The sequence below is a fragment of the Thermobia domestica genome, chromosome 15 (assembly GCF_964235325.1).
Source record: "Thermobia domestica chromosome 15, izTheDome1.hap1.1, whole genome shotgun sequence".
Taxonomy (NCBI): domain Eukaryota; kingdom Metazoa; phylum Arthropoda; class Insecta; order Zygentoma; family Lepismatidae; genus Thermobia; species Thermobia domestica.
The window spans coordinates 86,732,672-86,750,076 of NC_137468.1; the positions used below are offsets into that span (position 1 = coordinate 86,732,672).

General features: G+C 36.8%; 2 protein-coding genes across 3 annotated transcripts in view; one reads left to right on the forward strand and one right to left on the reverse strand.

The window, feature by feature from the left end:
* The window catches only part of LOC145671122 (facilitated trehalose transporter Tret1-like), a 478,763-nt gene that overhangs the window by 134,197 nt on the left and 327,161 nt on the right, over positions 1-17,405 (reverse strand). The gene's annotated exons all lie outside the window — the stretch shown is intronic.
* LOC145671868 (uncharacterized) lies at positions 11,958-14,912 on the forward strand. Its single transcript, XM_081741093.1, has 2 exons — positions 11,958-14,688; positions 14,790-14,912. The coding sequence occupies exon 1, from the start codon at positions 12,023-12,025 to the stop codon at positions 14,414-14,416; it is 2,394 nt and encodes a 797-aa protein (XP_081597219.1). The 5' UTR covers positions 11,958-12,022; the 3' UTR covers positions 14,417-14,688; positions 14,790-14,912.

The window sequence follows — 17,405 nt, forward strand, 5'->3', positions numbered from 1 at the left end:
GACCATAATTGCTTCTTTATTGTTGCAGACTATTTCGTAACTTGAAAATTTGAAATATCATTCAATCCTTTCGACAAATTATCTACATTTGTGTTTTGAAAGTAAAAGAGATTTGTTTGTTCGTTCGTTATTTAGTGATCTTTCTTCTTAGTAAAAGGTTGGATACGTTTTTAAAATAAAGCGTATTTTTAAAAACCTGAGTCCAATATTTCAATGCAATTGTTTTCTATTTTTAAATTAGATTGAAAAATAGCATAATGATTTACCACGGGGGGAAAACAGTGATCTTCTCTGTGAGGAGATCAATAATCACTGAAAAATACCACTGTGTTTTATATTTACAAATAATAATATCTGTAAGTGTGCCGCGAGAATCCAAGTAACACCCGTAGTGTGCCGCAAGTTGAAAAAGGTTTGGAAACGCTGCCCTAGGTAGGTCTAGTAGAGACCTTTTCAAATCAGTTAGTTACCCAAGCGGCGTCTGCGTACGAGGTTGATGTTTGATTGTAGTGTTGTTTCTCTCACCTGTTTTCGTTTGCCGTCTGCGAAATCGTTATGAGAGATTTAAAGGAACAAGAACTATGCTAGAAAATTTGCTTCTTGGCTGCAACGGAAGCTTACCAAATGCTTTAACAGACTTTCAAGAAGGGTGCTATGAGCACACACAAGTTTTCGAGTGGTTTGAGCGGTTTAAACATAAGATCAATGTCGAAGATCATGCTCGTTCTGGGTGCTCATCATCACTTTAAAACGACGAAAACGTTAACAAAAATCTGCCAAAAAAAATCAACAAGGATTGTTGTTTTACGATGGATGAAATTTCAGAATAGACACGAGTGAGTTGGAGCTCGTGCCAGCGGATTTGCAATGAGGATTTGTAAAAGAGACGCGTTGCCGCTAAGTTTGTTTCTCACCTGTTCACGCAGGATCTGGATATTTGGGCTCTCACGAGTAGGCTATCGTTCTCTAGCCTCCGTATTTGCCAGACCTAGCGCCATGAGACTTTTTTTCCTATTCCCGGGAATGAAAAAAAAATCTAAAAGGAGGCGTTTTGATGATGTGAAGAGTGTAAAAAAGAACTTAACAGAGGGCATTGGACAAAGTTGAGGAGTTGAAGAGTTCCGGAGATACTTCAAACAGTGAGAAAGAAGACTAGAGAATTGCATCGTATCTAATGGAGATTATTTTGAAGGAGACTAAAAATATTTTTCAAAAACTTAATTTTTTTTTCAGAACAAAAGTCCTGTTTCTTTTGGTCCCCCCTCATAATTTTTTTTACATCCATATTATATTTTTGAAATTTTGTGATCTAAGTCCTTATATAACATGAGGTTGTGAAGAACGGGACCCTGCCTATTATTAACGTGGGCTTCAACATTACAGTAGAGGCTTGAAACCTATGCAGTTGGCGAGTACATGGACTATCATGCAAAATCAACCTTTATACAATATAGGCCGTTCTCAAGTGTACTATCTTCGCCTTGGCCTCGAAGAGAACTGAATAATCACACACCACTGGCCCCGCCATATTTCTAGATGTCTTGTAATTTAGCCTCAATTTTGGTGGCATTTCCCGTACCATGATATCTTTAACAGAAATTGAACGAAAATTAAACAAATATCGCTAAATGTGAAACCAGCCTAATTTTATTAGAGTAGGCATCCGAGACAATGACTGCTTACAATATACAGCTCGATATACATAAAATCAAAAACATTTACTACGTATATAAATTCAGACAACGTCATTGCCTGGCGATAAAAATGGATAATCGAGCGTGAAATGTTTAATGAATGTTTAATGATTACAAGGCCATTAAAACATCAATTTGAAGCGGTCTTACCGGTAATAAACATACAAGTCCACACTCTTAAAAAAATTAATTATAATACACTTGTCTTGCTCAGTCAAGACACCGCACCCCTTGATACGAAATGAATTCCACTCACATATGAACCCCGAGGCTTATTATTCTTCATTAGCATGAAGCAGGGCATGTTTTCAAGTCCATTTATTTAGTCAAACGTGTTATTTACTAATGATATTACGATTATTATATTAAAACTAGTTATTAATAATAGTGGATATTTCTAATGCCACCCAAATGGATATCTTACAATATAACTTAAGGTTAAGGAAAATTATGATCTATTTATGCCCTGTGACCTTCTGCTAAACCATTCTTTTAAACAAAATAACACTATATTTGAATGATTAAATTTTAAGAACAAGCAAATGATTGTTAAAGAGTCAGTTACTTCAAAGAATAGAACTCAAAAATTTTATTCCAGATATGCAGAATTACCGTATTTTCAATCTTAACGGACTCAATGTTGTTTATTAGGAACTATACTGTATGCAAATTAAACAATATTTTCTTACTTCAAAACTTAGGGGCCTATATTAACAACTCAGATTATATTTAATATTATAGCATTCAATTTTTCAGCGTTCACTTAAGGTGGATCACCACCCGGAAGTCAGTACATATTTTAGCTCATTCCCTTAACTACTGCGCAATCAAACATTACATATTATTAATATTGTACTATAAGATAAAATTATGTTTCATCTACAACACAAGACACTGATTCATTTGGTTGTGTCTTGTGATATCGAAAAAGGTAACAAATAAAAGAAAATATTTGATTCGTTTTACAATGAGCACAAGATGTCACTTGCTGTTAGATCTTACTAGAAGTGCTCAATTTTATGAATTGTTTATTTGAATGTGTAAAGAACTTTAAAGTAATCTTATTACGAAATAGATATAATGTTTGACCGTTTTCGTGTTATGTTTCACATTTTATTTAAACATTAATTTACATTTAAGGAAATAGATTTTGAGAATAAACTTGCGCAGAACGCCGTAATGCGTTGTTGTCAAATTTGTACGTTTAATTCCTGGATTCTAGTGTTGCAGTTCGAGAAGCTGAACTTAGTTGTGAATTGCGGTAAGGGTCGAAAACTAATTTCTCCAGTAAGCATCCAAGCAGAATGCCATGATTACTTCCTTTATTAAACACTCGACACTACTTGGCAACGCCGCTCTATTCAAGCAGCGTTTAGCATAGCACCGAGAACCCTAGTGATGCACCTTAACAGGCTATCTTTAGTCAATATCTACTAAATCTATCGAAGTCAGAAGTGAACAGACAGATATTGGCCCTTATGCAGAGTCGTTCTAACGCGTGATTAGTGCCATAGTAAAGAGTTCGATTAACATATGTTTTCTTGCAGTAGTCAGGCTTTTATTATGATGCTAATCATACGTCAAAACGACTCTGCATAAGGCCTATTGTGTTTTCTTTCCGTGGAGCGATCTTTAATGCTTATATAACTTTGGACCAGGCCCGTATCCAAGGGGGTTCTAGGGGTGCCGCCCCCCTAAATTTTTACGGGCCCACTAAAATTTCACGGTAGGCTTGCAAATGAACTATAGGCCTAATATGATGATGAAATATGATATGGTTCGATCGTTCCCCCCTTCATTTTTGACCTGGCTACCGGCCTGCGTTGGACTCACCTGTTCCACAGTGACAGATGACAATAGGTAGACGATCTTCTTTATGTATCAATCTAATAGTAAGATTATTATTAGTTTACATTCAAGCGGAGTCTTATCAACTGTTATTTGACGTCCATTCATGATTATTTTGAGAACAATTTTCAATATTGTCATTCCGATAATACCTTAGAATTAAGATTACTCACATGTCAGTTCTTTTTCAGACGCACTGTTCTAGTACAGAAAGTAAATCTTCCTAGTAATTTTAAAATTGTTTTTGCATTACGTGTGTTTGGTAAATTAAAGAAAAATTAAGTATCATGTGCGTACAAGATATTAAATTAAATGAGGTGGGTAAAAGATCGATTTTTTTTCGCCTAAGATAGTCATTTAATAAAGTAAAAATGTTCATAAAAGCCAATATATTGCATAAATATGTAGTTCAAGCATTAAAACATATGAAAATTATAGTAGCAAGTCACATAAAGAAACCCGCAAACAAAGCATAGTTGTAGATATTTTGCCAGTTTAGACGTTTTTTCGACCTTGCAACAATAAGCATACTACAAGACCTACACTAGATCTACACAAAGTTCATATAGCAGAAGCAATGGCGTATTTACGATTTTGTTTCGGGGGGGACTTTGCTAACTTTATTGCTGGAAATGTGCAAATTCTGCAAAATATTTAATTTACTTTAAGATAGTAAATAAACTTTCAGGGGGCTTAAGCCCGAAAGCTCCCCTTAAATACGCCACTGAGCAGGAGATAAGTCATAAATATTTGTGATATATAAATGCAGCATCATTCTTCGGTTATGGCTATGGAAGCAAGTAAAATGCTAAGCTCCATACGACTCGAAAAGAAATGAAACAGTTTTGTTGTATTATACTTAGAGTAAGTTGCCTTAGGGAATCATCATTTTAAGATCCTTATGACAGAAAAGAATATGTTATGTAATAGGTTTTACTGTGAGAAATAATGTTCATGTAGTTTTCGATGTGTTGGAAGAGAGGAAAATATAAGACAAACTGTGGAAACTTTATTCGTAACATGATTTCAACTGCTTCTTGAGAAAAGGATGTAACCATAGATAAACAGACGATACCATTCACAGAACCTGGCTCACAGCGTATCGACTGAAAGCCAAATCTTACTGTACTGAAAAATCTCCATTCACAGGTAAGAGTAGTATGATTCTGGACTCTAATATCTATCAAAAGCCAACGACTCATCCGGCAAAGTTTAATGGACCTTTAAATCTTATATTGGAAGAGCTGTTGTTCTAAGGCTTGCACAGACTTGCCTGCTAGGCACAAAAATATTTATTTTGATCAGTTCTTTAAAATCGATATTTATCTTGATCTAGGAAAATATAAATCTCACAAGATACGGGAACAATTCTTGTATTTCTGTTTCCAAATATTAGCCTAGGAAGTAATGCTGAACGTAGTCATAAGAAACGGGGATCATGAGATGCAGAAGTTAAGTATGATGGGTCAGTTGGTCTAATTAAGCGGATAGACAACCGTTCAGTTATTGTTGCAACTTAAACCATAGCACACTGCCCAGCGATACTCAAGGAAAGACAAATAATATATAGCAATAACCCAGCCCCAAGCCATTAAAGATTACAATAACAGTATGGGAGGTCTGGTCTGGTCAGTCTCCTGATTTTGCATTTTCGTTTCTACCGTCGACCAAAAAAAGCACTGTTTTATTGGTTTTCTGGAACACTTGTGAGACACTGCTGTAGTTAATGGTTGGTTGCAATATAAAAATGTGTGCAAACCGCTTGGTGTCAGAGAGCAAAACATTCTTGATTTCCACCACTCCAAACTTCGCACAGCCCAATATTTGAATCATTATGTCGAAAAATCTGCCACCCCGATACACATATTAGAACAAAATGAAGCTTTATAAAAAAGAAAAATCAGTAAGACGTCGTAGAAATGCGCAGTTGTTTACACCTGAATCAAGGGTAAAATTTTCACTGGGCCTCCAAAATACAATTCATTTCGAACACGAGAAATGAAGTAGGAAACTACAGAATTACGTATAGAGCTAGGTTCTTGTAAGGTCTACTAAAGCAGTGCTATTCAACCGGGGGTACGCAGTGCTGCTTGTGGGGGTCTTCTGGAAATATCTGTTGACAGTTCACTGCAAATGAAATCCGACAACTTGTCAATTTATAATTTTTGTATTTATGTTTGAAAAGAATACAATGAAATTAGTGACAGTGCCATTTGACAATTTCTTCCATTTCCATCAACATATTTGTGCGAACAGCGTTTCTCTGCATTAACATCAGTAAAAACGAAACACAGAAATTGCTTGAATCCAGAATCAGCTCTGATTCTCGCACTCTCGAAGATTCAACCAAGAATCGAGGGGTTGGCGTCCCGGAAACAAGCTCAGTCATCTCACTAACATATTAGCTCTAAAGTTACTTTTAGTTTTTGAATTTTTAACATTGTCCTCAGTGTACGAATTAACAGGGAAGATAAGGGGAAAATTCTGCTCAGTAGACTGGATGCCTCCCATATGTTTTGAAATTTCAGGTGTTAATTTTATTTGGATGTGCACTTTATCCCCGTGTAAATAGTCTTTTGATTGGTAGTAGTAGTCCCCCCCGTATGGCCGAATGACTCATCCTCACTCTCTTTTACGACCGGGATTTTTGAACTTCGTTCCCTTTTACGGCTAAGATGAGTGCTTTGGTACCTCGATTCTGATTGGCTGAGAGAAGTCACGTGACGTTAGGCCCCGCCCACGCGGGAAATTCAAACTTTCAGGTCACGTGGTATGACGTCATGAGTCACCCTGCGGGGAAATCCCTCATTCTCTTTTATGACCGGGATTTTTGAAATTTGTTCCCTTTTACGGGTAAGATGTGTGTTTTGATTGGTTGACAAATGTCACGTGATCTTAGACCCTGCGATATTTGAAATTCGTTCCCTTTTACGGGTAAGATGTGTGTTTTGATTGGTTGATAGCTGTCACGTGATTTTAGACCCTGCGATATTTGAAAATTCGTTCCCTTTTACGGGTAAGATGAATTCTTTGGTACCACGATGCTAGAGGTCACGTGATCTTAAGCCCTGGGATTTTTAAAATTCGTTCCCTTTTTATGGGTAAGATGAGTCCTTTGGTACCTCGATGCTGATTGGCCGACAGAGGTCACGTGATCTTAGACCCGCCACACACCCCATGAGTGAAATATAGAGCAATATGTCGGTGATCACCCTAGACCTGGATTTTTTTTAATGGTTATCCTTAAAGTTCCCATGAAGGGTTCAACCTCCTCCTTAAATAACCCTTTTTTGGTATCATGATATTGTACTGAAGTTTACCTTAAATATTATCGTTCTCTTTGACAGATAAGATGATTACCAGCTTTCTTACCTTGATGGAGATCCTGTCCTTGAATTAGTAGCCTATGTCTCTGGAAGTAACAATGGTGAAAGAGGGGTGTCGCTTGTAGATTTCTTATAACACATTGTTGTGAGTTTAAGCGATTTATTGCTCAGTAAGCGCTTCATTAATGGAAACAGTGTTGCCAGATTTTTCTTACCGAAACTGCTCCGATTCTTTTCGAAACGGTTCCGCAGAGTGCAAGAAATTTTAAACTAAAATTTTTTCGAACTAAAAAATTTTAAACAAAAATTTTCAAACAAAAAATTTTCGAACTAAAAAAATTGAAACAAAAAATTTTCGAACTAAAAATTTTGAAACAAAAATTTCAAAAAAAAAATCGAACTAAAAAATTTAAACACAAATTTTTCGAAAAATATTTTAAACTAAAAACTTTCGAACTAAAATTTTCGAACCCAAAAAATTTTCGAACTAAAAAATTTCAAAAAAATTTCGAACTAAAAAAATTGAAACAAAATTTTGTCGAAGTAAAACATTTTTTAAAACAAAAGTTTCGAACTAAAGATGTAAATCACATCTAAAAATTTTCAAATCAAACTTTTTTTTCGAACTAAACTTTTAAAATTTTCGAACTAGAAATTTAAACCAAGTTTTAGAAAAATCCTAAGAAATGTTTCTCCAGGAATCGAACTCAGGTCTTTCAAACCAAAGACGTGTATCCTAACCGATTAGCTATGAATGAATTCGGTTTTAATCATGCTTGGTGGGTTTCGAACCATGGTCCTTGAAAAGGATACACATATACTTTAAGAAAATAAATCTGACAGTGTAACGCTTCTCAAATCAAACTTTTTATCGAACTAAACTTTTAAAATTTTCGAACTAGAAATTGAAACAAGTTTTAGAAAAATCCTAAGAAATGTTTCTCCAGGAATCGAACTCAGGTCTTTCAAACCAAAGATGTGTATGCTAACCGCTTAGCTATGAATGAATTCGGTTTTAATCGATCTTGGTGGGTTTCGAACCATGGTTCTTGAAAAGGATACACATATACTTTAAGAAAATAAATCTGACAGTGTAACGTGGATTAAAATAAAATGCTGATAGACTTCTTTGTGTGACGACATAGAAGCACATATGATTGAAAAAATGCAAACGTCAGCGGATCGCATTACTTTTTGTTTTACTACGAACGTGTCAGCATGATTCATGGAAAAAAAGCAAACATTGACATTCTCGTATGGAATATGAGGAAAATGAAATGTCGTCACAGTTACGACAGGTAGTGACATGATCCTGACAGAAAGCATTTGGGTTCAGAACTGTGATACTATATGATGTAACTATTGAGAAACTTGAATGACGTCACGATCGATTGTTACACATCGTTTTCGTTCGTGATTCATGACGAAAAGCGAGCGTTTTGATTGGTTCGTTGTGATGTCATTTTATAAATTTCCTCGTTTCTGATTGGCTGACGGTGACATCGTTTTCGCAGCGACCTAAATAAAAATCTAAATTTCATTTTTCAAATCCTACATCGCTCTCAACTATCGAGTGAAGAAGATCTCCTTTTAAAAGTGTTTTCATTTAAGCTTCATTGCACCGATTTTTTATTCATTGAATTGAGGTAAGTTCAGTGAGATTTTATTTGTCACACAAGATTCGAAAATCATTTGTGGGCGGATCACGAATACAGTGTTTTACTTTTAGTACGAAATATTTAGACTATGAGGAATTAGTGGAATGGGAAAGTGGAAGTACGAATCAGGAACCCCCCCCCCACACATTAGAAGTAAGCACGAGAAATGATATGGTTTAGCGACCCTTCAGCGAGCGCCCGTCGGGAATTGAGCCATGGCCAGAAAAATGTGTGCGCTTAGTTTTGAAAAGAATGCATTAGAAAATTTTAGAAACTATGTCTGAGAATAATATGGTTCGATTCCCTTTAAAAGCATTAGCGACCCCTTCAGCTTAACGTGATATTCGAGCAACCGCCCCGGGATTGAACCAAGGCCAGAGGCGTGTACGTCAACCATTTAGCTTAGTTTTGAAAAGAATGTATGATAACGCATGAGAATATTAAATTTCAGAAAAGACTTGACAGCGATCCGATGTGGGAAAGCAAACCCACCGAGGATTGAACCAGGACCTTCCACGTTAGAAGCATGTACGCTAACCACTTAGCCACGAGTGCATGAATATGTGGTTAAAAAGATTTACGCTATACAGATTTTGTTTTGACAATTACGTATGTGTTACGTTAACGGTTGGTGAATCTCTTCAACTTGCAAACGCATCATTTAAAGGTCGTTGTGAGTAGAAAAAATGCTTACGCGTACTTTATCACATCTCAGTACTGTTGAAACATTCATTCATTCATGCATTCTTTTTTATCACTATAGAATGGTAGGTCAGTTACATGCTACAGCAATAAAACACACATTTCAGTAACATAATTATTTTTAAAAAAACTTTGATTTTTAGTACACGTACTTTCATAATGAGATTCTGAACGGCACCGCCAGGGGAATCAAACTCAGGACCTTTACATGAATTGCTTAGTTAATTATTTATCATGAATGTTATGATTTCCTGGGCTAAGCGGTTAGCATACGTACCTTTGGCGTGGGAGACCAGGGTTCGATTCCCGGCGGGAGCTCATGTGGTTCGGATTTCACGTTAATCAGTAGGTCCACGTCTCATATAGCCTCGCTGCTGAAAGGGACGCTAAACTAAAAAATCAAAAAATCAACTCAAATTCACGCTGCTCAATTCCTTTTTTTCCCATTACATATTTGTTTTACCGTACCTGTTTGTTGTTTTCATTTTTTAATCATGGTCCAATCGGGTTTTACTGTTCGCAATGAAATCACTCGTCATTATAGACGATTTATGTACGTTTATGTATTATGAGGTGTACGTCAGTCATTTAGCTTAGTTTTGAAAAGAATGTATGATAACGCGTGAGAATATTAAATTACAGAAAAGGCTTGACATGCCCCTGACGTGGAAAGCAAACCCACCGAGGCTTGAACCAGGACCTTCCACGTCCGAACCATGTACGCTAACCGCTTAGTCACAATAATAATAAAAAAATACGCTATACAGATTTTGTTTCGACAATTACGTATGTGTATCGTTAATGCTCGATGAATCTCTTCAACTTGCAAACGCATCATTTAAAGGTCGTTGTGAGTAGAAAAAATGCTGACGCGTACTTTATCACATCTCAGCACTGATGAAACATTCATTCATTTCATGCATTCTTTTTATCACTATAGAATGGTAGGTCAGTTAAATGCCGATGTAGTGCTCTCGAGTTTGACAGCAATAAAACACTCATTTCAGTAACATAATTATTTTTTAAAAAAACTTTGATTTCTAGTACATATGCTTTCATAATGAGATTCTGAACGTCACCGCCAGGAATCAAACTCAGGACCTTTACATGAATTGTTTAGTTAAGAATTTATCATAAACGTTATGATTTCCTGTTTATCAGGTGATTAAGATTTTTCTTTCTTCTTTTCTTTTGTAGTAAATTCACGCTGCTCAATTCCTTTTTCCCATTACATATTTGTTTTACCGTAATTGTACCTGTTTGTTTGTTTTCTCCTTTCATTAACATGGCCGAATCGTGTTTTACTGTTCGCAATGAAATCACTCGTCATTATAGACGATTTAACATCGAGGGCAGAATGCTCGAAGTTCAATTCAACGCACCGCCCGTAGGAACCGATATCATACAGTATGTACATAACAGTTTCCAAGCAATGCTGGACCATTTGTTAGCCAATGTCGACGATGAGGCGATGGTTGGTTTATCAGTAATATCGCCACGCAACACGAATAAACCATTTTGGGTGAGTTTTCGCCAAGCCCGAAACTTGACACTGGAAACGATGTGGGCCTCATTCGAAAGAGTGTTACAAAGTAACAATGCATTTCTCCTGCACGAGCCATTCACCGTTCATTTTCATCGTGTGGATATTCCACGTGGCTATGGCGGTTTGCGGCAAGGAGTACTTCAAAATGAAGAATTGTTACGTAGCAAACGAGGGATTGTACGTGTACAAAATCAAGATTCAAAGTGCCTGGCGTACGCCCTTGTTATTGCTATTGGCCTGAAGGCATACAAGAATGTAGATGTGCAACGTTATAAGCAGTATAAGCGTCAATCGAAATGTATTGTGGACGATGAAGTCGATGCGTTATGTGCAAATGCAGGAGTCAATTTGGATCATGGTGCCAGTGTAAATGAAATACGACAATTCCAGGCATACCTCAAAGAATATAAAATTACTGTGTATACCAGTTTCACAGGCCGTGATATCATGTACGAGGGACCGAACGACGAAAATCGCACTCCCATAAATTTGATTTGTTTGGCTGGCCATTTTGACATCATCCAATCTTTAACTGCTTGTTTTGCAACCAAGTTCTACTGTGAGGCGTGCCATAAAAAGTATAGTAAACGCAATGAACATGTGAAAAATTGTCCTGTAACGTGCTCCAAATGTCTACAGAGACCTCTATGCGACAAGAATCAAACGCCAATATTATGCAAAGACTGCAATCGGCAATTTTATGGCGAACAATGTTTTAATAATCATCGTAATATTGTATATCATCAAGGGGAACCTATATGCAAAATGGTGAAGCAATGTACTAGATGTTACAGAGTATATTCTTTTGTGCATACAGGACAACGACATCATGATTGTAATGAGATCTTTTGCAATGTTTGTAAGAAGATTGTTCCGGGATCGCATCAATGTTTTATGCTTCCTGATCGACAATGCTTGAAACCTGGTGTTCCTTCACTCATGCACGCAAAGAAAGCCTTGTTGATATTCTATGATATAGAATCTATGCAGGACACGAATATTGGCGATAATACGTATGTACACATTCCAAATTTATTGGTTGCAGAACAAGTATGTTATGCATGTGTTGAAAACAATAATATCCAGCAGTCTTGCAGTACGTGTGGTCAGCGCCAGCATATTTTCCAAGGAGAGGATCCAGTTTATGATTTTCTTCAGTACTTGCGGGAACGGCGTCCCAATATAAATAGGATTTTCTGTGTCGCGCACAACTCGAAGGGATACGATGGACATTTCATCCTAAAGGCTATGGTAGAACAATGCCAATGGAGACCTGACGTCATATTAAATGGGACCAAGATACTGAGTTTAACGTTGAATAATCTGACGTTCATTGACTCGTTGAACTTCCTACCTATGGCATTAAGTAAATTGTCAAAAGCGTTCAATTTACCCGCAACCAAAGGCTACTTCCCGCATTTCTTCAACACCAAGGAGAATCAATCGTATATTGGACCACTTCCAGAAACGAAGTATTATGGTGCAGATGAAATGGCCGTCGAAGACAGGAACAAGTTCATGCAGTGGTACAACGATCATCGTAATGATACGTTTGATTTCCAGAAAGAAATTCTCAAGTATTGTATTCAAGATGTCAATGTACTGCGACAAGCATGTGTTTCGTTTATGACGTCATTTGAAACAGAAACCAAAGTGAATCCCTTCTTGGAGACGATCACGATTGCCAGTGCTTCTAATTTAGTATTCCGCCGGAATTTCCTTAAACCCAACACCATTGGAATTCTACCGGCACATGGCTATCGATGGAGAAGTACCCAATCGATCGCTGCAATGCAATGGCTGGCCTACATTGAAAAAACCGAAGAAAAACAAATCTTACATGCGGCCCGACAAAAAGAAGTGTTTATTGCGGGATTCCATGTTGATGGTTACTACCAAGATCCTGAGACGTTAGAGGAGCACGTCTACGAGCATGCCGGTTGCTTTTACCACGGGTGTAAAGTATGTTTTACTACAGGCCGTAATCAGCCCATCTACAGCAATCCAGAAGACACCATGGAATTCCGTTATGAACGAACGCAAAGAAAAAATGCAAGACTGCGTGAATTGGGGTACATTGTACATGAAATGTGGGAGTGCGAATTTAATCAGTTCTTAAAACAAAATCCTGCAATGGCGACGTATCTGAAGAATCACCCGTACATGAACCGCAGACCATTAAATCCAAGAGATAGCTTTTTTGGAGGAAGGACCAATTGCGTGAAATTGTACCACCAAGTCGATGAAAAAGCGGGGGAAGTAATAAAATATTACGATATTGTCTCGCTTTATCCTTATGTAAATAAGTGTGCTAAATACCCGGTAGGCCATCCACGAATTTATCTACAGGGTGATGAAAATATACCACCAATAAATAAAGTCAATGGTCTAATCAAAATGACGATATTACCAAGTCGCCATCTTTATCATGGTCTCCTGCCTTACCGATGTAACAAGAAACTACTCTTTCCACTGTGTGCTGCGTGTGCCGAAGAAATGAACCCAGACCCTACAGCAACGTGTACGCACAACGATCAGGAGCGATGCCTCACTGGAACATGGGTATCATATGAAATCCAGAAAGCAATAGAATTGGGATATCAACCAGTGGAAATTTTTGAAATTTGGGACTATGACATTGAACAATATGATCCCATCACGAAAACAGGTGGCTTGTTCACGGAATATATCAATACATTTTTAAAATCAAAAATGGAAGCGTCTGGCTGGCCTAGTTCCTGTGTGACCGAAGAAGACAAATCAAAATTCATACAAACCGTCCTGGAGCGTGAAGGTATTGCATTGGATCGGTCCAAAATTGAAAATAATCCTGCACGAAGAAGTTTATCTAAGCTCTGTTTGAACTCATTATGGGGAAAGCTTTGCCAAAGATCAAACTTTAGCCAGACCACAATTATTGACCGGCCGGAAGAATTTTATGAAAAACTCACTTCCCCCGACATTAAACTCCATCAAATTGTACCCATCAATGATACGATGTTGTATGCGTTCTGGGAGTACAATGAACATGTGCCTGTTCAAAACCGAAACACCAATGTCGTGTTAGGTGCATTTACAACATGTCAGGCACGCCTGGAACTGTACAAGTACCTGGAAATGTTGCAGGAACGTGTTTTATATTTCGACACGGATTCTGTGATATTTACGGAGAAGCCCGGGGAGCCAACCATTGAACCTTCAACGTACTTGGGATGCTTATCGAATGAGATGGAGTCTTACGGACCACGAGCATACATCAAAACATTTGTCAGTGGAGGACCAAAAAATTACAGCCTAGAAATATACAATCCGGATACCAACGTCACCAGTTACATATGCAAAATTAGAGGATTTACATTAAATTACAATGCAGGACAACAATTAAATTTCAATACGCTAAAAGAAATGATTACAAATCAATGCCGTGGACAAGTCACCATCACTATCCCCCATAAGATATGCAGGACCAAAGACCATACCATCGTCACACGCAAAGAAGAAAAAATGTACAGTATCCAGTACACAAAACGTCGATTTAAAGAATTCAATTCGTATGATACGGTTCCGTACGGGTACGTTAAAAAACAGAAGATGGAACTGGAAAAAGAAGATGAAGAAGAAAAAACTGTAAATACCCAATAAGGCCGCCATTTCTTTTTTCCTTTTCCTTTTCTTCTCCTTAACCACAAAGCAGCAACACCAAGAAGAAAATGAAGTACCCACAAGAGTTCATAAATCATCAACATCACCATCAGTGGAAGAAATGCAGTCATCTCGTACCGAAGGAGGAACCTTGACCATAAAGCTGCAACACCAAGAAAAATGCAGTACCCAGAAAAAGTTCGTAAACATCCATCAGTGGATGAAATGTACCCGAGGAGGAAGATGAGCCTAAACAGATCCATCATTTACGAGTAAGTTTTATTTCTCTCTTATCAATATTGACTCATTTTTATTGTTTCAGAAAAAAAGAAATTCTTAAAGTAATCCATCGTTTCTTCTTTTTTCTTTACAGGATACGTCTACAACATTCGAAGATGATGACACGTCCAACATATTCATTAAACTAGATCCTGTATTTATTATGTTAATAAACATGTATAGGAAGAGCACATACCTTTCGTTAAAATACAACAAGTTGAAAAAAAATATGTTTTATTATTTCTTGAAACCCTGAACACTTGTTTTCAAATAAATGGTAATCTTGAAAATTTAAGGTGGAAAATATATCCAAGATTTGGTTTACATGATTTTGTTCGAAAAATAATTAAAGAATTTTTTTAGTGTCCAAAATTTGGTTTTTAATTTAGTTCGAAAAAATTTGGATTTGAAAACTTTCAAATGTGGTTTACAACTTTAGTACGAAACTTATTTTTAAAAATTGGTTCGAAATTTTTTGTTTAAATTTTTAGTTCGAAAAATTTTTGTTTAATTTTTTTAGTTTGAAATTTATTTGTAATTTTTGTTTCAAAATTTTTTTTGTTCGAAAATTTTTTGTTTGAAACTTTTTTGTTTCAAAATTTTTAGTAACAAACTTTTTTTGGTTCGAAAATTTTTAGTTTTGAAATTTTTTTAGTTCGAAAAAATTTTTTAGTTTAAAATTTCTTGCACTCTGCGGAACCGTTTCGAAAAGAATCGGAGCAGTTTAGGTAAGAAAAATCTGGCAACACTGTTTCCATTAATGAAGCGCTTACTGAGCAATAAATCGCTTAAACTCACAACAATGTGTTATAAGAAATCTACAAGCAACACCCCTCTTTCACCATTGTTACTTCCAGAGACATAGGCTACTAATTCAAGGACAGGATCTCCATCAAGGTAAGAATCATCTTATCTGTCAAAGAGAGAACGATAATATTTAATGTAAACTTCAGTACAATATCATACCATAAAAGGGTTATTTAAGGATGGGTTGAACCCTCCACGGGAACTTTAAGGTACCAAAAAGGATAACCATTAAAAAAAATCCAGGTCGAGGGTGATCACTGTCATACCACTCTGAATGTCTAGCATTGGGGTGAGGGTAAGATTATGTGACTTCTATCCTCCAATCAAAATTGAGGTACCAAAACATTCATCTTACCTGTAAAAGGAAACAAATGAGTGAGGGGTTTTCCCATGTAATCTGTTCACCGTGTGATGGGTCTAAAATCATGTGACCTCTATCAACCAATCAGAATCGAGATACCAAAGTATACATCAGAAAGGACACCCTAATTTCAAAAATCCTAGGACCTAAAATCACGTGATCTCTATCATCCAATCAGAATCAAGGTACCAAAGCACTCATCTTACCCGTAAAAGGAAACGAATTAGTGATGGATTTCCCCGCAAGGGTAAAACATGACGTCATACCATGTGACCTGTTCAGCGTGTAGCGGGTCTAAGATCATGTAACCTCTATCAGCCAATCAGAATCGAGGTACCAAAGTACTCATCAAAGAGGATACCCAAATTTCAAAACCCAGGGTCTAAGATCATGTGACCGCTATCAACCAATCAAATTCAAGGTACCAAACCACTCATCTTACCCATAAAAGGGAACGAATTTTAAAAAATCCCTGAGCCTAAGATCACGTGACCTCTGTCAGCCAATCATAAACACTCATCTTACCCGTAAAAGGGAACGAATTTCAAATATCGCAGGGTCTAAGATCACGTGACAGCTGTCAACCAATCAGAATCACACATCTTACCCGTAAAAGGGAACAAATTTCAAAAATCCCGGTCATAAAAGAGAATGAGGGATTTCCCCGCAGGGTGACTCATGACGTCATACCACGTGACCTGAAAGTTTGAATTTCCCGCGTGGGCGGGGCCTAACGTCACGTGACTTCTCTCAGCCAATCAGAATCGAGGTACCAAAGCACTCATCTTAGCCGTAAAAGGGAACGAAGTTCAAAAATCCCGGTCGTAAAAGAGAGTGAGGATGAGTCATTCGGCCATACGGGGGGGACTACTACTTTGGTACTCTGATTGTCCTTTTGTTGGGTCTTTGTTTGTCCCTCTTTTTAATCAACAAAACACTTGTATTAGATTTAATAAGTTCATTTCGATTTAATTTCTTTAAACAGATTCAGGGGTATACAATTCGATGGCGAACTGTGTCTAGGGGTAAGCGAGAAAAAAAGGTTATATAACACTGTTCTAAAGGGATGGAACTGTTTTCCGGTGTCTTATACATACAGTACATATATATAAAAATATATCTAATTGTATGTTTTAAAATAACTTGTTTGTAATAAAGCATATTTAAGTTTAAAACTTAAATTGTACAGTAAATGAAATCATAGAATAGCTAAATAGTTTATGTCATATTTAAACATTATTATTCAGAGGAATTATGGCTTAGTGTCTTCACATGTGAACAAATTCCGATAGCGCCACTGAAAGTAGCGCTACATTTTGTCTCATAGCTTTCAAAGTTTACCTAGGTAGATTGCAGAGAATACATTACACGTTGATACACTGGTTTCAGGATTGTGTGTATCTATCTGTGTATCGACCTCAACAAAATCATATAGTAAATCGGCCAGTTATCATTTTCATTCAATTCTAATTAAGTAACACTAGTTATCAAGGACAGATTAACAGAAAAATACTGTCATTATGCTCGAAATACAGGTCAATG